The following is a 25731-nucleotide window of genomic DNA, read 5'->3' on the forward strand; positions in this document are numbered from 1 at the left end:
CCGCGAGGCGTCCACGATTTTTATGACTGCTAGAGGGCGCTCGTTAAAATGGTCATTTTCGTTTGGTAAAACTGGTAACCAATATCAGTAATACAATCATATCATGACGCTTGTCGGGTACCAGTGCGACTATTTTGGATCGAAAATTTTCGCGAACTTTTTTTGTCTTCCCGCGAAAACCAAAGCAGGAGGTAAATATGCATATTATTAATATTTATTTGTACTCTGAAGAAGGGATTTGGTAAAATATGAGATAATTGATCAGAATTGTACAATTGATTTCCCTATTCAAAGTGGATTCCTACAGTTTTCATCAAATTACTTTTTCCCGGGTTTGCTCGAGATGCTGTGTCAGTGTGTGTATTTTGCCGTGCAAACCGCATTGACTGCCGGTTCGTGCAATCATGCATTGGCCATTTCAAATTGTGTCGCTGATTGTCGAACGCTGAACATGCACTGTTCTGATCTGGCAAATAAAGAATTGGGAAGAATTCTAAATATAGACATCACAAATTTTCCCCTGCGGTGACCTGTCACTCAGCCTTCAGAAAGTTGATATCATGTCCTAAAAAGTCAAATTTTGCAGGAAAAATATTGAACTATTTGAAGCATTTATTTAACTTAGTCTTAGGGCTAGGCCTACTGAGAAAACACATGGATTCATGCAATTTTTGTCAGACCAGTCTCATACTTTTGTGCACAGGGGTGTCAAGTGATGTCCAGGTGTGGAATTCTTTCCATCAGATTAATGAGATTCCAGTTTTAGGCCTTCCCAGGCGCGGTTCTACGGGGGGCTAGGGGGGGCTTTAGCCCCCCCCCCCCAAATTTTGTCTAGCCCCCCCAAAATAAATGCCGTAAAAAGAAATTGCATAAGCAAAAAAGAAGGATTGTGATGTACATGCGAACGGTCTCCCCCTAAAGAAATAGTGGTGACAATTGAAAATATGGCATGAGTCCCCCCCCCCCCTCCCCCCCACTTATTGATTTTCGGAGGCCGAAGTGTCTGGAAAAAATAACCGGTCTACATTTCAGCACGCCTACCTGAAAAAAATCTGGATCCACCCTGCTAGCCCCCCCAAAATATTGGTTCTAGAACCGCACCTGGGCCTTCCCTAACGTTAATTTCTATTTCTACCAACAGCCAAAGCTGAGCTACTAACTGTAAGAAAGCAAGAGAAGACAGGTTTTCTGAAGAGAAAGCTGTAACTGATTATCTTGCCAGCATGGACATCCCACAGTAAGTACAATGAGACCCAGCATCCGAGGTTTGAGAAGTTTTATTAAACTTTCAATTTTAACTCTAAACACAAACATCATCTGATCATTACGACTGCAAGAAAGATAAAATATAAACATAACTAAATACCGGCATTGAAACACTGAGCAATGAAATACAATTGAAGAATAACTTTCAAAACTACAGTTTTGTTGATGCATGTTGAATAATCACTGTTTATTAAGACATTTTTGTGACATAAAATAACAGATGAATATTTTTCTTTTTTCAGAGGAGAGCACTCGGATGACAGTGACTTCGAGGATGCCCGTGGAAAAAGAAGACCGAAACACGATGGCGTAAGTTTCCTTAAGCTTTGAGATGTCTCCTCTGATCATACTGCACAGTTGATCCCTAAATAACATCACAACAAAATTATCACTTATTTCATTTACAGGTTGGAAAGAAGAGCAAAAAACATAAGAGTAAGCACCGGACGGAATCAGAGGCGGAGAACGTCGGGGAACCAGTCACGCTGTTTGAGATCGTCAGACAGGGCAAGGGGGCACTACAGGTCAGTTAGATTTCCTCAGGTTTTTTTCGCATTTTTTTTCTCACATTTTTTCTTCACTTTAACCTCCTTCAGATGTATTCTGCAGCCATCATGCAGAGTCTAAAAAAGTCAGACAACAATTTGAGCTTACTGAGTCCACAGATCCTCTACACAAATATAAACGACTTCCCCAAATTACTGGTTAGAGGCGCGATATGGCACTTGCGCGTCATGCGTGCGTGTGCACGAGACTCGGCGCTTGACTGCAGTCTTTCAGTGGTCAAATTTCTGTCAGTAAGCCAGCTGTCGGCGATCATAGCATATCAGGCGTGTTGACATACCGTTCCGTACATTTTGTACACAAGCTCAGATGAGTCATTTATCCTTGTGTAGAGGATCCATGCTGAGTCCAACATTTAGAATGGAACATTAAATTCCATTAAATATGCCCATTGCATATTATTTGTTTAAAGGGAATATACATCATTTGCTTTTGCTGTAATTTTCAGAAATGGATGGAATTGGGGGGTTGGAAATATATAGCAAATATAGTTACACTGACTTTTTTGAGGTTTTGGGTTCGAAAATGCTATAAAAACCAAGAAAAACAATCATTTTCCTGTAGTCTGTTCCCTGACTCAATATAAGAAGAAACAGAGCAGTTTACATACATTGGGGAATTGTAAGGTCAGGGAACCAGTCTAGCTGGCTTGTATTCGTTCATAGGTGTGTAATCGATTGCAAACAAGTGCGATGGTCAATTGGGGCCAGTATTTGAAAAAAAGCAATTTTTTTCCAACGCTGATCGGCCCGACCAGCTTTGGAAATTGATAGAAAAATACCACTTTTCTTGAAAGTGACAGTATACCAGGTGCCATGATTTTACAGGATGCTTTACACTGTCATTCACTTACAGTCCAGCAAGGTATTTCAAAATGATTTGGTAGTTTTATTTTTTGATGTTTGCAAATGTTGTATTTTCCCTTTAAGAGAGGTTATATAACTTATAGATAAAAAAAATGTGTGTGTGTGTGCCAATCCTGTAGACTGTAGTAGACGAGTGGATCGAGTGCTACAAGTCCAACCGAGACACGGCCCTCTTAGATCTCATCAACTTCTTCATCCAATGCTCGGGATGCAAGGGCACCGTTTCCTTGGAGATGTATTCCAACATGGAGCATAGTGACATCATCAGACGCATGACCGAGGAGTTTGATGAGGTATGACGACAACTTTATGTCCCCAATACCTATAACTTTTTACAATGAACTAAAATAAAGAAAAAAAAATCATCATTTTACATAAACTTTTATTTATCAAAATCATCCAAACTTTGACCAATTGTATTAAGCTGCGTAGCAGAGATTTACTGCTTAACAAATATGTGTTCAGGAAAGGTTTTCTGTGCTGGACTAATTCCTCAAGTTTCTCCAAAACAGGAGAGCGGCGACTACCCGCTGATCATCAACGGCCCCCTCTACAAGAAATTCCGTCAGAATTTCTGCGACTTCATCTCGGTCTTGGTGCGCCAGTGTCAGTACAGCATCCTGTACGATCAGTTCATGATGGACAACGTCATCTCACTGCTGACTGGGCTGAGCGACTCGCAGGTCCGGGCCTTCAGACACACCAGCACATTGGCAGGTATTAACCCCATGGGCCCGGGAAGCGGTCATGGCCGCGGCTGCTAATCCTCATTGGAATGCAGTTGCCAGCTGTGGTATGCCGTGGCACACAGCTAGTGGGTAGTTCCACAGCTGCTGCTTTTGTGCAGTCCCACTACCACAAAAAGGCTGTGCAGTCATGCGGGCCACTTGCTCTATGTGTGGAGGAATGTCCCCATTATAACCCGTGCTTAAGGGGTTAAAAGGAGGGGATTTTTTATTTTTTGAAAATCTGAATAGACTCTGTGCATAAGGTAGCCATCTTTGGGTAGCCTTTTGGGCTACCATACAAAGTATCTATTACATACCCATCCTGAAATAAGTTAATGCAAGTTTAAAGGTAGATTATATCATTTGTCATTTGAACTCGTTTTTCGTTTGAAGTGCTCAAAATCTAAAGAAGGGTATTTAACAACTAACCTGATGAAGTTTTAGCTCAATGAATGCTGTATATTCCGAGAAATCAATATTCCAGGATCTCGATTTCAATTCCAAAGTTGACGATTCATGTTTTGAATTGCGCCCGAAATCAGCGTCTGGGACACGTTCTCATTCAGCCGATTGCAGCTACGTGATGTCATGTACTGAACCGACGAAGTATAGCAACTGCGCGTGTGTGCTTGACAAATGACAAACCAACTACTAACAGAAACTTCAAAAAATGTGTTTTAAGACGCATCTTTGGAAATAACCTTCTTTTATTGTTTTCTTTCTCAAAATGACAGCATGCCAGAAAGAATAATTTCACAGGGAGTATGCTTTTCACAACTTGTCAGCTACATTTTGGCTAGCTGCAAATGATATAGCCTTCTCTACCTTTAATAGAACAGCCATACACAATTTAATTATTTTCAGATTCGCTATTAATTTGTATAGACTTGCATTGGACACAGTTTTGGAAGAGTTAGGGTTGGAAAAAAAATGACTTTATGACAACATTCTCTGTTCCACAGCCATGAAGCTGATGACCTCGCTCGTAAACGTCGCCCTCAATCTCAGCGTCAATCTGGACAACACGCAGCGGCAGCATGATACGGAGCGTGCCAAGCAGACCTCGAAGCGCGCCAGCGAGAGGATCGAGATGCTCCTGGCCAAGCGACAGGAGATCATTGAAAACACGGAGGAGGTCCAACAGATGATGAACAACATCTTCAAGGGAATCTTTGTCCATCGCTATCGGTAAGGATCTAGAGGATGGAGTCCAAGGCTAGTAGCTCACTAGATCTGAAAGAATGACTAAGACCAATATTGAAAATTTAACTCCTTTAGTTTTGGAAAAGATTAAAGTAGATTCTCCATCATTAGACAAATCTTAAACGAAGTAGCCTCCTCAATGATGAATTTCTTGTTGACGTTCAGTGATACACAGCCAGAAATCCGCTCCATCTGCATGGGAGAGATCGGACTGTGGATGAAGAATTACAGCGAGATGTTTCTAAGTGACAGCTATCTCAAGTACATCGGCTGGACACTCCATGACAAGGTGGGAACAATTCAGTACTCGGAACATTCATTTTTGCTGGACCTGAAGTGCCAGCCTACTGTCCTCTGACTGAGTCTCTGACTGACAGACTGAGTCTTTGACTGAGTCACTGACTGACTGAGTGACGGGGAGACAGACTGACTGAGTCACTGACTGGTTGACTGAGTCACTGACTGGTTGACTGAGTCACTGACTGGTTGACTGAGTCACTGACTGACTGAGTCACTCCCCGAGTCACTCCCCGACAGACAGACTGACTGAGTCACTGACTGGTTGACTGAGTCAGTGACTGGTTGACTGAGTCACTGACTGGTTGACTGAGTCACTGACTGACTGAGTCACTCCTCGAGTCACTCCCCGACAGACAGACTGACTGAGTCAGTGACTGGTTGACTGAGTCAGTGACTGGTTGACTGAGTCACTGACTGACTGAGTCACTCCCCGAGTCAATCCCCGACAGACAGACTGACTGAGTCACTGACTGGTTGACTGAGTCAGTGACTGGTTGACTGAGTTCACTGACTGGTTGACTGAGTCACTGAATGGTTGACTGAGTCACTGAATGGTTGACTGAGTCACTGACTGGTTGACTGAGTCACTGACTGACTGAGTCACTCCCCGAGTCACTCCCCGACAGACAGACTGACTGAGTCACTGACTGGTTGACTGAGTCACTGACTGGTTGACTGAGTCACTGACTGACTGAGTCACTCCCCGAGTCACTCCCCGACAGACAGACTGACTGAGTCATTGACTGAGTCACTGACTAACTGGGTCACTCCCCGAGTCACTAATGGACTGAGTCACTTACTGACTGAGTCACCGAGTATAAACTGACACCATGAGACCCAGCTCAGCTGAGCAAGCCTAGTCTTGGCTAGGATAGTCTTAATTTCATCTTACGCCCATAACAAAAATCTGTTGTACTCAATCCGCCCTCTGACATAAATCCTTTGTCCATAGGTCGGCGACGTCCGACTCAAGTGCCTGTCGGCCCTACAGACTCTCTTCAGCATCACAGAGCTTGTCCCTAAGCTGGAGCTCTTCACTAATCGCTTCAAGGATCGCATCGTTTCCATGACGCTGGATAAGGAGACAGAGGTTGCCGTCCATGCCATCAAACTGACCACGCTCGTACTCAAGTGAGTCTCATGTTTTATCCTCCCAAACCCGTTTGAGATTTGCTTATCTGTAATTTTCCATAGCATTAGGATGCACATGCCAAACTTTTTGAATCGTATGGACTCTCAGCGTGAATTGTCTCGTTGTAACTGTTGAAGGGTACTTACACACAGAGACAACTCACCTTTTAAACCTTTGTTTGGGTGACCTCGGAGCTTCCAGTTGGACCTTGCACCACACTACATTTATGCCCTGGTCGTAGGGCTGTCCAATTTCGAATAATTTAGTATTCAATTTTTCCAAACTGCATTTGACCGAATATTGGAAAATTTGAAACTTCCCGAACAAGTTTTACACAGGCTAACTGCCTCGTTGGTCAAAAGTTGCATACAAAGCGCGCCGGTTGAACTTTGCATGCGGCGATGGCTTTTATGAAGCGCTGGAGTTTTTTGCAATTGCAGTATACTGTATAACTGTCCAGGGACTATTTGCCCAGCAAAAAGAATGGGACCAATATATAGGTGTCGACAAGAAAGTTACCGTCGACTAAAAAGTATCATCTGGCAATAAAAATACAACTTTAGGATTAAAATGGCACCACAGTCAAATGCACACGTGTATAGTTTTCTCTTTTCGAATATTCAAACCGGCCAAAAAGCTATTTGAAAGCTATGATCGAATATTAGAATATGCGGTATATTTAGGACAGCCTTATCATCTAGTTTTTCCTTTCAAAATTTTACCTGTGCATTGTTGATTTTTTTTCTCTTGTAGATACAACGATGAGATCCTTTCTGCTGAAGATTGCGAGAATGTCTACCAGCTAGTCTACGCCTCAAGCCGCTCCGTTGCCCAAGCGGCCGGGGAGTTCTTGAACGAGAGACTATTCAAAAGAGAGGACCCCGAGAGCAGTAAGGCCAAACGGACCAAGCGACGCAGCGCCAATGCCCCACTCATCAAGGACCTGGTTCAGTTCTTCATTGAAAGCGAGGTATGAAGAGGAAGACTCCTCCAAATTTGACATAAGTGGGCCAGAGCCTATGTGCTTCCCCACCCATGTGCTTCCCCGCCGTTTTTGTCAGACATTTGGTTGCGCAGTCACAGGGCAGTGGTCACAAACATCATGGCGTGGGGCATAGGGGGATGGGTCTTCTCACGAGAATTGAGAAGAGTGCCACTGCACCAAATCAGACTTCACAAAAGTAATAATAAAACAAAGTACAGATAAAATACACTGGAAATACTGAGTAGTTATGAGAACAAGCCTGCATGTCCCAATGTTTAAAGGCAAAGTAGATCATTTGCAGCTATTCAAAAAGTAACTGACGAAATTGTTGTTGAAAACCTGATTTGGTTTAAAGATAGTAATGGCCCTAAACTCCCTGTGAAACTGTTCTTTTTGGCATGCTGTCATTTTGAAGAAACCAATAAAAGAAGGCCATTTCCAAAGGTGTGTCAAGTGACGCCTTTTTGGAAATTTCCGTTAGTAGTTGGTTTGTAATTCGGCGAATCCGTGAATGGTTGCGCACAAGCGCTGACACGACGTACACACGCACGGTGATTATAACTCCTCTGTTCAGTGTGTGACATTGCGTAGCTGCAATCAGCTGAATGAGAACATGTCCCGGACGCTGGTTTGGGCGCAATTCAAAACATGACTTGGCAACGTTTGAATTGAAAATCCAGATCCTAAAATATCGTTCTCTCGGAATGTACAGCATTCACAGAGCTAAAAGTTCATCAGGTTAGTTGTTAAGCACCCGACTTTAGATTTTGAACACTTTTGCTGCTTCAAATGAAAAAAAAAATGCACAAAGGACAAATGATCTACCCTACCTTTAACTGGCGCTTGTCGTCTGTCTTCTTGGCTTTCTAGCTCCACGAGCACGCAGCCTACCTGGTGGATTCCCTCTGGGATATTAACGAGATGGTGAGAGACTGGGACTGTATGACAGAGCTCCTGCTGGAAGAACCGGGACGAGGGGAAGAAGGTTAGTCCTCACGCCTGTCTGTTTGTCTGTCTGTCTGTGATTTATGCCAGAGTGATGTCTGGGTTCATTTTGGCCATTCCCAGTACAGTGCGCCACTAAGAGGTTGCCACGGAAAGTCCATTTTTCGCAGTGCATTGTGGAACACGGTCGACAAATTCGACGTGGCGCGGAACACTTAAAATTGTTGGATTGTCCAGTCAGTAGTTGCGTAAATGTATGATTCGAGTATCTTTAATTTTTGTTTTCTTTTTATCAAGATGGTGTTTTTCGTGAGGCGGCAGAATGCTCTGCCCCAATCTATCAAAAATTTCCTCAAGTTGTCTACTACTGACATTCGTTCAAATCGCAGCAAGTCAGCCATGTTTTCGTCGACCGAAAGTTGATAATTGGACTCTCCTTGGCAAACTCTTGATGGCGCACTGTATTGGGAATCACCCGTATTGAATAATATCAATAAAAATGAAAACTTATTATACAAATGAGTAAAATTGGCAAACTTGGTGGTCAAGTGTTTTAGATATTTGAAGTAGTAAGCAGGGGGTCTTAGGTACCTTGCAGGCAATCTTGTGAAATTTTGAATTTTATAAAGCCATGTTGAAGGCACATTCCTACATAATAAATTCCAATTTTTGTTAAGCTCTGGATGATCGTCAGGATACAGCGTTGATTGAAATCATGGTGAGCGCTGTACGTCAGGCGTCTCAAGGTCACCCACCGGTCGGCAGAGGGTCAGCCAAGAGGGTAAGGATTTACAACGGTTTAAAGGGAATATACATCATTTGCTTTTGCTGTAATTTTCAGAAATGGATGGAATTGGGGGTTTGGAAATATATAGCAAATACAGTTACACTGACTTTTTTGAGGTTTTGGGTTCGAAAATGCTATAAAAACCAAGAAAAACAATCATTTTCCTGTAGTCTGGTTCCCTGACTCCATATAAGAAGAAACAGAGCAGTTTACATACATTGGGGAATTGTAAGGTCAGGGAACCAGTCTAGCTGGCTTGTACCCATTCATAGGTGTGTAATCGATTGCAAACAAGTGCGAGGGTCAATTGGGGCCAGTATTTGAAAAAAAAGCCATTTTTTTCCAACGCTGGTCGGCCGACCAGCGTTGGAAATCGATACCAAAATACCACTTTTCTTGAAAGTGACAGTATACCAGGTGCCATGATTTTACAGGATGCTTTACACTGTCATTCACTAACAGTCCAGCAAGGTATTTCAAAATGATTTGGTAGTTTTATTTTTTGATGTTTGCAAATGTTGTAATTTCCCTTTAAATCAGGGTTCGACCTGAACGTTTTTTTTTCTCTAGCCAGCCGGGCTACTGAAACAGACTCTTAACTAGCCTGCGGGCATTTTCACTACTTCGCATGTTTTTTTTTTTGTAGAGTGTCTCATAAACAACAGTACGCATACATGTAAAATGTGTATCCTGCGGTAAGGCCAAAAAAATAAAGTCTCCGGTTTCTGGTATGGAGCTTGCCCAAAAAGTGGTGCGGCGACGCGGCTTTTTTTTTTTTTTTTACCTGATTTTTTTGCTTCAAATGTCGGCTGATGACTGCAAATGGTGCCCGACTAAACTTAGTGCAAATATATGCGAGTCCAGAGAGGCCACATAAAGCTTATTCTCGACCATACCCCAATCTAAAAACACGTTAAAATTGTGCAGCAGCAGGATTCCAGTCAAACCAGTGAGTTTGGCGATTTTGAGACATCATCTTTCATGGAAAAAAAACCTTTTTCATTTTGCCGACGTGCATGGCTACGGCGACGTGCATGGCTACGATGACGAGCGCGCATACCAGAAACCAGAGACTCTTTTTTTTTTGGCCTAATCCTGTCAGTGTTTTGAGTAAACAGATCTAATAATTTAACCCTAAACAGTTAGTAAAATTAGACACAATTTGATACAGGTTTGCTTTCTGAATTTAAGGGAAAATGTTTGCTGCGCGACAACCCCTCGTCTGATTTTTATGTTTTGGGTGTCAAAAGATGCGCAAAGCTCGAGGCTAAAAAGTCATAAAAGCTCGGGTCGCGAAATTTTTTTTTTTAAAGGCTATTGCGGAAAAAGTCGAGGGGGGGGGTGGATTCTGCCCCCCCCCCGGCCCTTTTAGGGTTAACAGGGCTGAGGAAGGTAGAGCCCAGCTCTGATTACTTAACATTTTAGTTTGCTTGTTCCAAAATCTTAGTATCCGTCCTCAAAAATATGTGAAGAGAAAGCTAAGCGAGATATTTCTGTACAGCCTGCATTGCTGTTTGCCACAATCCCTCGTAATTAACTTGTGATTTTTTTTCTTGTGGTTTTAGCAGCAGATGCTGACTAGTAAAGAGAAGAAGACGGTGCAAGACGACAGGATGAAACTCACCGAGCATTTCATCGTCAAGCTGCCGGAACTCCTGTCTAAGGTTGGTCACCAGATTTTTTCCTCCAAAAAAAGTTAGATTTAGTCTCGAAGTATTTTGATTTTTGGATTGTATACCACAAATCTGTATTCAGTAACGAGTACAGTTATATTATTTAACCATTCTCATCAGAATCCTTTTTTTATTCCAAGCCACAGATTTACAGGGTGAATCAAAAAAAGCGAAACCCAAATGTCGGGACTATTGTTTTTAATGATGAAGTTCTGCATGTAGCACTTTGAAAATCTGAATATGAAAGCCCAATTCATAAGCTTTCTTTTAGTACAAGAATCATTAAAATCGCTCATGTACTTTTCAAGTTACGGAATTTTAAACACAACCACCGTTTTAAAGTTCTGCCCACGGATCACAAAAAAGTGTGCGTATTTTCAGCAAAACGAAAACAATTCACACACATCCCTATGTGATTTGTTTTTCGTTTTGCTGAAAGAACACTTACCTTCTTGTGATCCGTGGACAGAACTTTAAAACGATGATTGTGTTTAAAATTCCGTAACTTAAAAAGTACATAAGTGATTTGAATGATTCTTGTACTAAAAGAAAGCTTATGAATTGGGCTTTCATATCCTAGACTTTGAAAGGGCTACATGCAGAACTTCACTAAAGCAATGGTCCCGACATTTGGGTTTTGCTTTTTTTGACTCGCCCTGTATTCTGCCTTTGCCTCGGTTCCCTTTGTAACGCCCTGTTGAGAGTCAACCATTTTGTCTAGTAACCAGAGCCCACTATGGTGTGTTCACAGTACAAGGTAGAATGGGACAAGATCGCCAACCTGCTTGAGATACCGCAGCATTTTGAGGTGGAGATCTACACCACCAGTCGTCTGGAGAAGCATCTGGATGCCCTGTTGCGGGAGATGAAGGAGATCGTGGAGAAACATACGGAGAGTGAGGTAGGACAGGTCAAGCCTTGGTTCCTTGCTCCGTCAAATACTTGAATAAACAAATAATAATGTAGATTTTAATAAACTAATGATACTTAATCACAATAAGAAGAATACTTGATCTACTGCTCAATAACTTTCTTGATTAATTGGTTACTTACCTTGTTGCTTGCTCAGTTTCTAAAACTTAGTCAATCCCTCAATTACTAACTTGGTTTAACCCTAACTCCCTAGGCCTTTTTGCTAGGATGTAGCCTGAATCCTGCAAAATCCTCCAGTTGCCCTCATGGAAAAATAGCATATAGCCGCAATGCTGCAATTCCTCCGTTCTTTCTTGAATATGGTCCGTGGAGGGATGACCACTGCCTCAATCCTGCAAAATCCTCCAATTGCCCTCATGGAAAAATAGCATATAGCCTCAATCCTGCAATTCCTCCATTCTTTCTTGAATATGGTCTGTGGAGGGGTGACCACTGCCTGAATCCTGCAAAATCCTGCGGCAGTGACTGTCAATATGTTGAGGCTTGGCCAGTGACATCCTGGAGCAGTACGGAGGATTTCAAGCATAATCCAGGCCTATATTTATGCATGGCTGAGCAAAAACAAAACACAAGGTTATGAGCTACTTTAACTTGCTCAGTGTCTAAAGAATACATACAATCGGGAGAAACCCATGGAATCAAAAAAAGATTGAAAAGTCACTCCACATCGAACCCAGTCACTTGGTGATTTGATCTCTAGTTTGACACTTGCACTGTTACCTTGCTGACTTGCTTACTTACTGAAGAATACAGTTATTGTCTTCAATGCGATTTAAACTCTGGCCACTCCAGAGGCTCAGAAAAGTAGCACAACCCAAATTTCATTCCTGATAAATGATGGTTATACTTTGACCAGGTTCTGAATGCATGTTCCAAGACCTATGAATGCCTGATGCGTGAGCAGTACAGCACTACCCCCAAAGTGGACGTAGCACGGAACACTCTCCTCGACACCGTTGCCGAAAAGTTCCGTCGCAGCTTCGAAACGCTCCAAACGGTAAGAGTGTCATTCTTTTAGAATTGTTGTCGACCATTCCGAGTAATGGATTTTGGAAAAGTATTTTGAACTACGGTACCCCTGCAAGCTGCATGGTTTAGTAGTCAAGACCTCTGCGCTAGTAAGCAGGAGGTTGCGGGTTCGAGTCCCTCGCGAGCTCATTTGTGAGTTATTTCTCTATTAGAACCATCTTTCCTAGTTAGGATACTATGGTACCAAGTTTAACCCTAACCACCCCAACTCCATCAAAATCCATCCCCCTCCCCGTTTTGGTGGATTTCGGGGACTTGGTCCAGAAGGCCTGGCGTGACTACATATTGATGGAGTATGATGGACTTGGGCCTAATGGCCTGAAGCAGTGCTTAGGGGTACACGATTGATTTTGCCTAGCTTCATTTTGCCTAGCTTCCTGTACTGCTGTTGCGATAACAGCCATGTGTAGCAAGTCCATGAATGTCAGCCAGTGCGTCAGGGGTGGATTCCATTATGTCATGTACAGTTTTGTTTTGTATTGGAAGCACAGTGATTGATGGATTTTGATGGACTTGGTCCAGTTCCTAGTAAAATACGCAAGGGAGTTAGAGTTAATGTATCATATTACCTAGCTATACTGTAGCAGCCAGCTATTAAAATCATCACATGACCTAGCTTGTTGTAGCCCTTAACTGGAATTGTCCCATCTTTATTTCAGACGAGCCAGCCAAACGAAGATGAGATTTATGAGATTTCCTCCAGCATCAAGAGAATCACTGCGTTCTTTGTGTATGTATTACCACGATACTTTTAATGTTAAAAGTACTACATGAAAAAGTGGGAGTATTGGAAATGTCTTTGAACTTCACTTTATCTTTAAAATCTGTGCATTGTAAGGCTCTCTGGAATTTTTCGTACACATAGCTCATACTTAACTTGTGTAGATTTTGACATAGAATGCGTTTGCACTTACCTTAATTGCAATTCTCCGGGAACTATAGTAGAGTGATAATTTAAAAGAATATGAGTTTTGGAAGTCCAAATTTTCTTTTTCAGCTGCCATGACCTGACTCCCTGGCAGCTCTTTGACATGCTCTTCAGTCTCGTCAAGAAGTCAACAGAACGAGGCGACCTCCCAGAGTCCATCTTCACCAACGCCATCGCCTGCACTCACTACTCGCTGCTCTGGACCCTCACCAGGCTCGATGAACACAACCCTGACAAGGTAGGTGTTGACCTTTGCCCTCTGGAGGTCAGGGGACCTTGTGACCTCAATTATGCAAAGGGTCAGCTATTTGGGTCTTGATACTGGTCAGTGTTCAGCTGCTCTCATCTCTTTTTTCAGAGAAATTCCTCTCTGAAATTGAAAATTAAAAATCCTCAAGATTAACCCTGACTCCCTAGGCTGGGATGCAACTTCCGTCCTGCAAAATCCTCCAGCTGCCTCCATGTAAAAAGTGCATACAGCCCCAATCCTGCAAAATCCTCCGTTATTTCTTGTATGTGGTCCTTGGAGGGGTGACTACTGCCTCAATCCTGCACAATCCTCCAGCAATCACTGTCAATATGTTGAGGCAGAGCCAGTGACATCCTGGAGCAGTACGGAGGATTTCAAGTATAATCTAGGCCTAAATTTATGCACGGCTGAGCATAAACAACACAAGGTCTGGCCCAAGACCTTGACACAGTGCATCCTCCAAATCAGCCACACATTTTTGCCATATAGCCTCAATCGTGCATTTAGCAAAGAGGATAGGAGGATTTGGGAAGATCAGGGTTAATATGATTTGAGGCCTGGTACTTCTAACTCTCTTGCAGTTGGACCTAAATGTTTTGTTAAAAGTTAAACAATTTAACTGTTGTGGAGTTTTAAACCAATTCCGAGAAGGTTGCCTTTGACAAATTGGCACAATGACCTATGCTCTTCCTCCCGTCGCCCTTATAGGCTGAGATGCTGAAGCTGCGTAAGCGTACCAGCGAGATCATCCGCACCTGCTCCAAGCTTCTCCTGGACGGCAGCGACGGCATCACGGAGGAGGGTTTCATCACCATCTGTGATCTCCTGATTGTCTTCGGCCGGCAGATCGGCTCCAACGCCGTCCTGGCGCCGCTCATCTACGATCCCAACGAGAACCTGCAGAACATGCTGTCGGATTTCGTCCAGGAGCATGTGTTTATTGAGGAGGAGGAGGATGGTAAGGACGATGATTACCTAAACCCTCAGAAAACTTGCCCAATGCAACAACGGGTCAAACCGCCTCAGAGTCTGTGGTTTCCAGCTGAAAAGTTCAGGATACAACAGTAACATTGTTCAGTGTCTCAGAATTGGCCGTTAATGCACTGGTGTTGAAGGCAAACTGCAACTGTGCATCAGTGTATATTACTTTGAAATGAACAGTTTCAAGTTCTTAAACCCCTTAAAGCTATAGTCCATCATTTGCAGCCATCCGAAAAGTAACTGGCGTAATTACTGTTGAAAAACAAACTTGGTTGAAAGATAGTAAGGGAACTAAACTCCCTGTGAAATTATTCTTTCTGGGAAGCTGTCATTTTGAAGTAATCAACGAAAGAAGGCATTTCCAACGGTGATTCTAAGAGGCACCGTAGGAAAATTTAAATTAGTAGTTGTTTTGTTATTCAGCGCAGCGCACACAAGTATTGGAACGACGCACACGCGCGCGCGGTTGTTATAATTCGTCGGATCAGTGCGCGACGCCGCGTATAGCTGCAATTCAAAACAATTCTAAACATGATTCAGTAACTTTTGATTTGAAATTGAGATCTTAGAATGCTGCTTTTCTCGGAATGTACAGCTGAAGCTTAGCTGAAACTTCATCAGGTTAGTTGCTCAGTATCCTTCATTAGATTTTGAACACTTTTGTTGCTTCAAACGAACAAAATGCACTAATTACAAATGATGGACTATATCTTTAAAGACGGGGAGTGGCTATAGCCACGGCCGCTAATCCTCACTGGAATGCATTTGCCAGCTGTGGTATGCCGTATGCCGTGGGTAGTTCCACAGCTGCTGCTTTTGTGCAGTCCTGCTACCACACAAAGGCTGTGCAGTCATGCGGGCCACTTGCTCCATGTATGGAGGAATGCCCCCATTGCGCCCCGTCCTTAAGGGGTTAAGCATCCTTTACTTTTGTTTCCCGTTCTTTAAGATGATGATGAAGAAGGTGATGATTCCCACAAGATTGAGATCCTCCACAAGCGACGCAACCTCCTCGCATCCTTCTGCAAGCTCATCGTCTTTAACATCATCGAGATGCGGAATGCTGCGGGAATCTTCAAGCACTACATGAAAGTGAGAAATAAAACCTACTATATCGATTTGTTTAATTTCATTTGTTCAGAAAAAGACTGGCAATTATCCAGTCAGTTTACAGCTCTATAAAATTGCATCATTGTTAAGGATGTTATTCCTTGACCTTAATTCCTCTAATTTCTCTTGCAGTATTATAATGACTATGGAGACATCATCAAGATGACGCTGGCAAAAGCGAGGGAGAACAACAAAATTGCCTGTGCCCAAACCCTAGGACTTAGTCTCACTCAGGTAGGTGGAATTTGTTCTGCTGTGAACTATAAACTCCATCTCAGCAAACATGAACGACCAGGTCTTCAATCCTAAGCTTATCTTGTCATCCCTTTCTCCGTTTCTGGGCTCTGAATGTGAACTTTATGTTCTAATCGGTCGTTGTCCAGTTGATCTTTCACAGTGCTTTGTCTCCTTTTGTTTAAGGATTTGATAAATATGAGTTACTATTACTAACTGCTAAATTGAATTAAAACTTATTTTGACTTTGTAGCTGTTCCGAGATGTCAAGAGCGAAGAAGGTTATGATGAGAACCGTACCGCTGTCCAGCTGACCGCAATCAAGGAGCTTGCTCGGCGGTTCTCTCTCACCTTCGGACTTGACCAGATCAAGACCAGGGATGCGGTGGCTGCACTCCACAAGTAAGTCTCAACCACCCACCTGCTAAAACAAGCAGCCAAACCAAGCTCTCATTTGAGCAGAGTATAAGTATTGACCTGTAATTACACTTCGGAGATGATTACATTGTCCGCCTTGACGCTTGGCCGTCTTTGCCTTTGACCGCAACAACATGGTTCAGATATTGTTGATGTCGCCTAACGTGGCGCGGCCCCTGGCGTGGCCCACTTTGGTTTTTCGCCTCTAGTGCCTTGCTAGGGCAAAAGTTTTACTTGAAATTTCACGATTAACCCAAATCTCGTCAAGCTCTAAACATTCCAGTTCATAAATCTTGAGTTTACCTACCTGTTTACAAAATTAACAGAACATTTTTATTTTGGCGTGATTTTTCCAATTTTTTTTTAAGTGCACAATAAACCCTTTTAAAATGTGCCCACATTTTATAAAATAATTTTCTGACAAATTTGTAGTTGGGTATATGAGTGGAAATAAGAATTGTTTATCAATATTTGTCAACTTTAAAAAAAAATGCTTAAATGTTAACTTTGGATTTTTCCGAGATTTTGTTAAGTGCACCATGTTAGGGAACACTCGGCCGATTTTGTGCCCAATTTCGTGACACCACCGTTTTTCAAATTTCGGACTTCATTTCATGACACTGAAATTGTTCACAAAGGTTCAACAGCAAGCATTATTAAGGTAAAAAGTACCAGTATTTAACTGAGTGAATTTGAAATATGCCAACAAAGGTTTGGCAACACTGCATGTGGAAAGTCGAGGGAATTGTCAAAGTGTGCCATGTTACGGGACTCCACTATACCACACATGTTAACAATCGGTTCTTGGTTGTATCTGACGTTCAATAATTTTCACCACGGTGACTCACTTATTTCGTGCCAGCAGTATGATGCGCCTCTCATTTTCCTTTTGGGAATTTCTATCCCTTCTAAGATGATTCCAGCATCCTCCTTGTCTCTTCTTTTCCCCCCAGGGAAGGCATCCACTTCAGTCTGACGCCCATGGAAGACCCCAACAACCCAGACGGTCCCCCACCTAACATCCGTTACTTGGAGATCCTGGCCGAGTTTACTCCTAAACTCATGAAGATGGACAAAAAGACGGTGTAAGTTTATCAACCAAACATCATCTCTGTACCTCCCAATTCCTAACGTATTTTAATTCTTTCTGGTATAACAAAACCGAGTGTTTTGACGTCAGAGCGCAGGCACTGTAGATAGGAAGCCTGAAGGAACCTAGAGAAAATGTTGGAGAAATCAAGAATGATCTGTTTTAGACGTTGGATGAAAATATTGGCAGGATATTCCAGGAAAGCCCAATCCACACGTCAGCTGTTGCACATACTGGAAAGGTCTTGCTCTGCAGAATCCAGAAAAAAACTAATATCTCAGTTGTTAAAAAGAAATCAACTTTAAGCTCATTTTGTGTGGCAGGTCATATATCAACCTTTGACTTTTGACCTTTGACATAGGCTAACCTACCTGGAGAAGAACCTGAAGGAAGGCATGCTGGGAAGGGAGGAGGCGGAATGGGGGCCGCTGCGCATCTATCGCAACAGTCTCCTGCAGGACACCTTGGGACCCGGCGAGCCGGGCGGCAAGTCGCACAAACACATGAAGAAGCATCGCAAGGGGGGTATGAAAAGGAAACTGGCCATGCAAGCGGGTGAGTAATGATTCTGCAAACAAAATTTAACATGGAAGGTTAGAAGGTCTGGGGTCTGCTTGTGGGTAGGCTTGTGTTCTTGGGCAAGACACTTTACTACAATATGCCTCTCTCTACCCAGTAGTATGAAAGGGTGTCTGTTAAGAAACCTCAACACTTGAAGGTGATAGGGTCTGCTTGTTGACCTTGGTCTGCTTGTAAGTCTGCTTGTGTTCTTGGGCAAGACACTTTACTACAATTGCTCTCTCTACCCAGTACTGAGTAGTGTGAGAGGATAGACACCAGATGTTGCTGATCTTGATCTGCGGCGGAAAACTGGTCTCGTGGGCTGATGAACAAGGGTAAAAAACTGTAAAAGCTTTGAGACTTTGGAATGAAAGCACTGTATAAGAATTAAAGTATTATCGTGAATTTTTATCTTTTTTTCGCAGCGGATGAAGGAAACGATAGCCACTGGATGTCCAAGCACCACCCAATGGGAGGACATCACGGTATGATGAAGCGCCCTCGCATGGAAGAAGAAATCTCATCTACGCAGGGTTCCGAACGCGACTTTGAGTAAGTTGAGCCTTGTACGATGCGTTGTCCTTGTATTATCCAGTCGTTGTAATGATTTGAAAATGACTACATCATCAAGTGCTTGAATAATGTTTTTCCTGTATTGTCCTTTTAGCATTTGATATGCTAGGGAAACTTGCTTTTATTTATTAAAGTAACAGTATACATTGTGATCTTATTGAAAACATTGAGAAACATCGCTGTACCAAATAAACGTCATGTAACATTGCTCTGGATTTCAGAATTGCATCGTTGTATCATTATTGTGTTTCTGGTAATGAAACCAAGAATTCCTCAAGAGCACTGTAGCTTTTAAGCCTGAAGAAACCTGTAGAGAGGAGACAATAAGAAGAAATTACAGTTTTAGAGGTGGGAGGAAAAACCCTAGAAGAATATTCTGAGGGAAAACCCACGGAATCAGGTAGGGACTGAAAATCCAATCCACATGTTGGCCCAGGTGGGATTTGGGGGTCGCAGCGGTGGAAGGCGAGGAAAGTGCCGCTACGCCAACCTGACTTTATGCGTATAAATTACATACATAATTTACATTTGATGTAAAATTCAAGATGACCAGGTATGGTTGTGGTTTTTTTAGTTGTATAAATTAATTGACCCTTCGCCGTGAAATGCAATAATCCATCAGAAGTGTGCCAGTATCCCAGTCATCAACAGCCTCGTGGTTGCAGAGCCAACCAAAGAACAAAAAACGAGCCAGAAACACGAGGAGCTACTCAGGAGTAGCTTCTAGGACTCGATCGGGGGCCAGGTAGCTACTCGTCATAAAACTACTCATCAATAACTCAATCTCAGGTTTTCGGAGTTCTGAGTTCTCAGTTCACCTTTTGTCACCGATGTTGATTTTTTAAAAGGCACAGATTTTTGGGACTGTTTAATATAACAATTAAGTTCGTGTTGATATTCACAGTTCATTGAATTACAGCAGATAATAATCCGGAGCCAACTACTCATCAATAACTCGCTTTCAGGTTTTCAGAGTTCTGAGTTCTCAGTTTACTTTTTCTCACCTATGTTGATTTTTTATTAAAAAGGTACAGATTTTTTTGGACTGTTTAATATAACAGTTAAGTTCATGTTGATACTCACAGTTCATTGATTTACGGCAGAAAATAATCAGGAAACAGTATCGTGGCCATTTCTGAAACCTCGGCACTGTCCTCAGCATCGGAGACAGGCACCAGATGCCTGATTTGTGTATCCGTTATTTTGGAGATACAATGTCAATATGGGCAGGGCCAGATTAATGGTTCCGTATGCCCTAGGCGCCTGTGTTCCATAGGCCCTACTGCGCCAGCACCAATTTCATGGTAATGCTAAGCTGTACTAAGCAAGCCAGGCCACATTATGGTATTTTCGTAGGCCCTCATAGTTTCCGTAGGCCCCTCAATTTGTCGTAGGCCCTAAGCACAGTACCTAGTGTGCCTGTTGGATAATCCGGGCCTGAATATGGGTCCCTGTCCTGCCACTTATCCTATACCAAGGAAAAGTAAGGAGTATTTTCTAATTGGTTTTAGGCCGGAGGCGAAGCTGAAACATAGCCGAGGTTTCAGAATGGTCCATGTCAATACACAGGTGTTTTTTCACCTTTTCTATTTTAGCAGTAAACGCAAACTATCGCTGTGTGTTTAAACTGAAGGATGTGAAACCAAGCCAGTGGGTTTTTACCTTGTTTAGTCAAACTTAACCAACAGCGAGCAGCTGCTGTCAAGCCAGTGGGTTTTTACCTTGTTTAGTCAAACTTAACTAACAGCGAGCAGCTGCAGTCAAGCCAGTGGGTTTTTACCTTGTTTAGTCAAACTTAACCAACAGCAAGCAGCTGCTGTCAAGCCAGTGGGTTTTTACCTTGTTTAGTCAAACTTAACCAACAGCGAGCAGCTGCTGTCAAGCCAGTGGGTTTTTACCTTGTTTAGTCAAACTTAACCATCAGCGAGCAGCTGCTGTCAAGCCAGTGGGTTTTTACCTTGTTTAGTCAAACTTAACCAACAGCGAGCAGCTGCTGTCAAGCCAGTGGGTTTTTACCTTGTTTAGTCAAACTTAACCATCAGCGAGCAGCTGCTGTCAAGCCAGTGGGTTTTTACCTTGTTTAGTCAAACTTAACCATCAGCGAGCAGCTGCTGTCAAGCCAGTGGGTTTTTACCTTGTTTAGTCAAACTTAACCAACAGCGAGCAGCTGCTGTCAAGCCAGTGGGTTTTTACCTTGTTTAGTCAAACTTAACCAACAGCGAGCAGCTGCTGTCAAGCCAGTGGGTTTTTACCTTGTTTAGTCAAACTTAACCATCAGCGAGCAGCTGCTGTCAAGCAAGTGGGTTTTTACCTTGTTTAGTCAAACTTAACTAACAGCGAGCAGCTGCTGTCAAGCCAGTGGGTTTTTACCTTGTTTAGTCAAACTTAACCAACAGCGAGCAGCTGCAGTCAGATTTTGTTTAATACATCAAGAACAAGATTATGTGGTCCTAACTGTTGGAGTTTGTTGGATCCGGCATGCGTTAACCATATCCACATGAGATTTTGTTATTACAATTTATGAGGTTTCGTTAAAGAAATTTTTGTCTAACGCATTTCCCTCATTAATCCACCATGTCACCCCTTTATTTGTTTGATCATCGTTACCCAGTTGATTTGTTTCAATCTTTTCGGCCTACCATTTGCACCTCTCATCGTTTCTTTTTTCATCCGTAGTTTTGCCAATCATTGGACTCACAGGTACACGTTATTCCCCCCTCCCCCTTCGTTGAGTTGTTCTTTAAAGGGAAGATACAACATTTGCAAACATCAAAAAACGAAATGATCAAATTATCACGAAATACCTTACTGAATTGTTAGGGATTGACAGTCTAAAGCATCCTGTAAAATCCTGGTGTGCTGACATTTTCAAGAAAAACTTTATTTTTCCAACGCTGGTCGGCCGACCAGCATTGGAAAACACTGGCTTTTTCAAAAACTGTTCCTTTTTTTTCATATGTTATTCCGCATTTTCTTTTGCAATAGATTACACACCTGTGAAGGGGTACAAACCTGCTAAGTGATTCTTTGACCTTACCATTCCCCAAAGTCTTTACGTTTCTCCGTTTCATCTTAAGTGGGGTCGGGGAACCAGACTACAAGAAAATGATTGGTTTTCTTGGTGTTTCCAGCATAAACAAGCCCAAAACGTGAAACAAGTCAGTTGAACAATATTTGCTATAACATACTAATCCTCCAAATCCATTTATTTCTGAAAATTGCAGCAAAAGCAAATGTTGTACATTCCCTTTAAGTTGTTACACCTGTATTGTTACACTTCCTTTTCTTTTCACCGGGTTTATAATTTCATTACTTTGTTTTTGTGTTGTGTTATTAATTTTCATTAGTATTACAAATTCTTAATAGTTGGATGACTCAAAGGTATTGCAGGCGATACCAATGAATGTGAAAAATATCTTCTAAAGTTAGTGTGCTCTTAGTGTGCATGTAAACTGATATTTCGTCTCCACGAAACGGACAAAGTCTCAGAATATCCCGTGCTCAGCATTGCCGTGCAATCATGCAGTCCTCTCACATTTTCCTTGCTTCTTTTCATCAGGCATCCTCATCATCATCACGTCGAAGAAGAAGAGGAGGATGAGGAAGACGAAGAGGAGGAGGAGGATGAAGAAGAAGACGAAGACCAAGACGATGATTTCCAAGAAGGACAGGCCATGCAAGTCCTTGTAAGTACATCTTCACAATTGCATCCCTCAAAGCCCACTTTTTATTTTTTTGACCGGTCATTTCTTGGCCAAATTTAGGTCAGAGCCAGCCTGACTAGCCCTTTCTAACAAATAACTGGTGTAGCACCGTAGTTATTGTTGGTGCTCATCCGGTAGTATCACCCAGCTTTTGGTAGTCGTTACTCCTTTACCTCTGCCTTTGTGGCCTTGGGAACAAATACGTGTAAGGACGTTAGACATGAACAAAAATGATAGAATGCTTTTCTGTGTGGTGCATGTGTCATGTTGTGATTTTGTGAGAAATGCATTTCTTGTATCTGAAAATATTTTTTAGTTCTTCGTAGAATCGGCTTGGTTTTGTTAGGTCTAGGGATAAATAGGAGCATAGGATATCTCTCTCTTGAATATCATTTGTAGAAAGTTGTGTGGTGGTTTCTGCAAGATGATTTTTAGATGTAGGCTGATTTTGTTTTTAATATCATATCATCCGTTCAGAAGTATAGGGCCACGAGCACCCCCATGGATAGTATTGTAGCCTTAGGCCGCAAGAAAGTTAATTTAAGACGTGCTCGGCCAAGGAACAAACCACCGGTCATTATGGGGATGTTGGATAAATCAGTCGAAGAGGAGGAAGACGAGGAACAAGAAGAGAGTAGAAAACCACAGGGAAAGCGAACGAGGATGCGAGGGAAGACAGGAGAAAAGTCTCTGAGACGAAATTCAAACAGGCGAAGCAGGAAGGTTGTCTTGCCCAATCTCTTCGAGGAAGAGCCCACAGATATACAGGATGAGTCCTCTGTAGGTCATAGTTCATGAGGTTCAGAGTTCAGATTTCCGTTTCGTTTGGATGTTCATGTTGACAGGCTTTGGAGGGTTATACATGCTAGTTTTAGGCTGTTGGATGACATTTCTATTAGCTTACCATAATTTGTTATCATTTACGTTGAAAGTTGGCTTATTACATAACATTATTTTATGTGTTAACCTTTTTCAAATGACATTTTGCACAGTTTTTCTCACCACGTGTTTTTCTTTACACATCCTTGGAAGCAGTTGCTGTATGAGTGTTTAGGAAGCTAGGTTTATGCAAATGTGCATGTTAAAGTTTTTGCATTAACATTTTTAAAAGCATGTTTATTGTTTATCTGTTTTCGCATGCATGCAGCATTCCTATTGTTTCATTGCGTTTGCTTGTTAATATTAATGATTTTTTTCGATGATCTAACTCCTGTTCATAAAGTTGTCAATTCATTGTTACATATCGTCGGGTGCGTGGAAGAAGGTCGTTAGGGCAAAACAATGGGTCAAAAGGTCAAATTCAGATTTTTCGGGTAATCGATAGAGTATGGAAATATTTTTCATTTCATATACATTTTGTCTCAGGGGTAACATCATTCTGACGTAATTAACAGTATGAAAAAGATGGAAGGAGGTTTTTCATTATTTGTCCCCAGCAAAAGGATGTTAGCATGTAATACTAATGTAACAAAATTCGTTCCAAGTGCCTAACGTCCAACTGAAGTGGGTACGCACAGTAAAAGGTCATTAGCATAAAAATGCAAAACTAAGTAATACTTTGAAACAAAAATGCACAATATTTCAATTATTAACGAATTGCATGAGTCAAAATTTCAGCCTTATGTGATTTTTAATTTAGAAATGGTAGCACAAAACCTTTCAACTCGATTATCTCCAAAAGTGTTTTTTGCGTGCCTGGACTGCTAATGTCCTTTTCCTTGGCACACGATGATATTTTATAAGTTTTATTTCAAAATTTACACTTCATCGCTCTTGTGTGAGATTTTCATTGACATCTAAGGATGTGACATTGGCGCAGTTTTTTTAAAAAAATTCTTACCTCTTGTTAACTGTAACTTTAAATGTTATTTCGTATTTTCAAAATATTATTTTTTCTTTTCTCAACAGGAGGAAATGCAGATGGGTCCGTTCTAAGTGTGATGCTACGTTCTATTGCGTGCTGTCTGCAATTCATCATGATAAACTGCAGTATTTCATTTTAATCATATTCAGCAAATTAGTTATTATTCAAATCTTTTTACTTCAGACAAGAATTATTTGCTATTAAGTTATCTTCTGTATGTACAGGAGATGAAATTGGTTGACATTGAATGTTAATGACAATTTACCCGTCCAGATGTAAGCGGATTTTCATGTGTTAATTAATTTTAATGTCCTACGGAAAGAATTTTCTGGAATATCCGAAGGAACCAATCTGTTATTATTGTACCCCTGATTCCCTGGGATAATTTTAAGGAACCTTCCCCAATCCACCAAAATCCATTATTTTAAGGAAGCAGTGGTGAAGCTGTACCTTTGAAACTTCATGTTTTTTTTTTTTAAGGATTTGAGAAGTATGCACAGTTTTCACGAATACACTTATTTCCAGCTCTCCCATTCAGATTTTTAAATATTAATTTTTGTTTGTTTATACAACGTGTAAATAGATTTGTTTCACTTTTGTTTTACTTTATTTTCAAAATGGTATTCCCAGATTTGGGAAACGTTTACTTAGATTTTGAGTAGCTTATACAAAAGTGGTCAATAGTAGTAAATGTAATTTGTTAAACAGCAAAGCCTGGTGTTTAAATTATTCAAATAGTTCAACCATTGCTCGAAAATAAAAGCTTATTACATGTTTTGCATTTTGCCATAAAAAAAAAGGCGATTATGATGTTTACGTACCAGACATTCGTTGACAGTGGCTTGTATTTGAAAGTATTTGTAATATTGTAAATATTTTGTTGTCCCTCCAAACTTTCAACGGTTCATTTTGGTTGCAATTCGGTTCAGATTGTGTTCACGTTCATCGTAATCGTTTCCAAGTCTGAAATTATCTGTTGGCAACTCATGTTTGTTGTTAATAAAGGTTTGAAAATGTCCCAGAAATAAAAACACTTGTCAAGGTTGTGATAGTCTGTCTCTCCGTGAGTTTGGTGGTTTGCCTATTTACTCTCTGTATTGACAACTAGACCAAAAAATACGATATGAGTACTGTTAATGATTCATTACAAACAACACACAAACACACGTTTGTTTTGACGTACATACCTAGTGTGCATGGACATTCTTTGTTTGTGTGTAGTTAAGTAAAACCTGTGAACCAACAAATCATGTTACTCACACTGTGAACACTCAACCCATGATTCCATTTAGTGTTTCTCTTCATTTTGCCACAGATAAAAATAACCTAAAAATGCCTCTGAACCTGTTTTCCAGAGAGGGAAACACTGTGTGGACGTGGGCAAGTCCACACAACGTCGCTGTCACCTGATTTATGTGGACCTCTTTTTTCTCTCTCGTAAATCCACACATTGATTGTAATGCTTGTACATGCAAGTGTGTATTTGCCTGCAATTGGGGACCCGTATTGTCCCTCTTTTGTTTGTACTTCAACTTTTTAGGAAGATCTCCCATAATATATTGTACATTTGAACACATCGCCAAATTGGGGACCCTCGGGAGATTGGGG

At 41.6% G+C, this 25731-nt stretch overlaps 1 protein-coding gene across 6 annotated transcripts; it reads left to right on the forward strand.

Annotated features, from left to right (window-relative positions):
- Nucleotides 1-38: 38 nt before the first annotated feature.
- LOC119723640 (cohesin subunit SA-1-like) lies at nt 39-25159 on the forward strand. 6 transcript variants are annotated; one of them, XM_038194403.1, is made up of 27 exons: nt 39-191; nt 1142-1237; nt 1509-1575; nt 1674-1790; nt 2816-2989; nt 3209-3413; nt 4387-4612; nt 4793-4916; nt 5880-6058; nt 6813-7029; nt 7915-8029; nt 8667-8770; nt 10342-10440; nt 11201-11350; nt 12239-12379; nt 13071-13141; nt 13409-13577; nt 14298-14547; nt 15520-15662; nt 15813-15914; nt 16168-16316; nt 17285-17416; nt 17783-17976; nt 18408-18534; nt 19178-19300; nt 22115-22241; nt 24168-25159. In XM_038194403.1, the coding sequence occupies exons 2-27, from the start codon at nt 1224-1226 to the stop codon at nt 24192-24194; spliced, it is 3546 nt and encodes a 1181-aa protein (XP_038050331.1). In that variant the 5' UTR covers nt 39-191; nt 1142-1223; the 3' UTR covers nt 24195-25159. The 6 variants fall into 6 exon arrangements, with proteins under 6 accessions (XP_038050331.1, XP_038050327.1, XP_038050328.1 ...); XM_038194399.1 differs by lacking the exon at nt 24168-25159 and adding an exon at nt 22737-23072; XM_038194400.1 differs by lacking the exon at nt 24168-25159 and adding an exon at nt 22737-23072 and having other exon boundaries at nt 10345-10440.
- The last annotated feature ends 572 nt before the right edge of the window (nt 25160-25731 follow it).

The sequence above is a fragment of the Patiria miniata genome, unplaced genomic scaffold, assembly GCF_015706575.1.
Source record: "Patiria miniata isolate m_02_andy unplaced genomic scaffold, ASM1570657v1 HiC_scaffold_17, whole genome shotgun sequence".
Classification (NCBI taxonomy): Eukaryota; Metazoa; Echinodermata; class Asteroidea; order Valvatida; family Asterinidae; genus Patiria; species Patiria miniata.

Excerpts from the sequence above, each read along its gene's own strand:
- LOC119723640 (XM_038194399.1), top strand. Across the intron at positions 13,578-14,297 it reads ATGAACACAACCCTGACAAG|GCTGAGATGCTGAAGCTGCG; the intron begins GTAGGTGTTGAC and ends TCGCCCTTATAG. Across the intron at positions 16,317-17,284 it reads GCGGTGGCTGCACTCCACAA|GGAAGGCATCCACTTCAGTC; the intron begins GTAAGTCTCAAC and ends TTTTCCCCCCAG.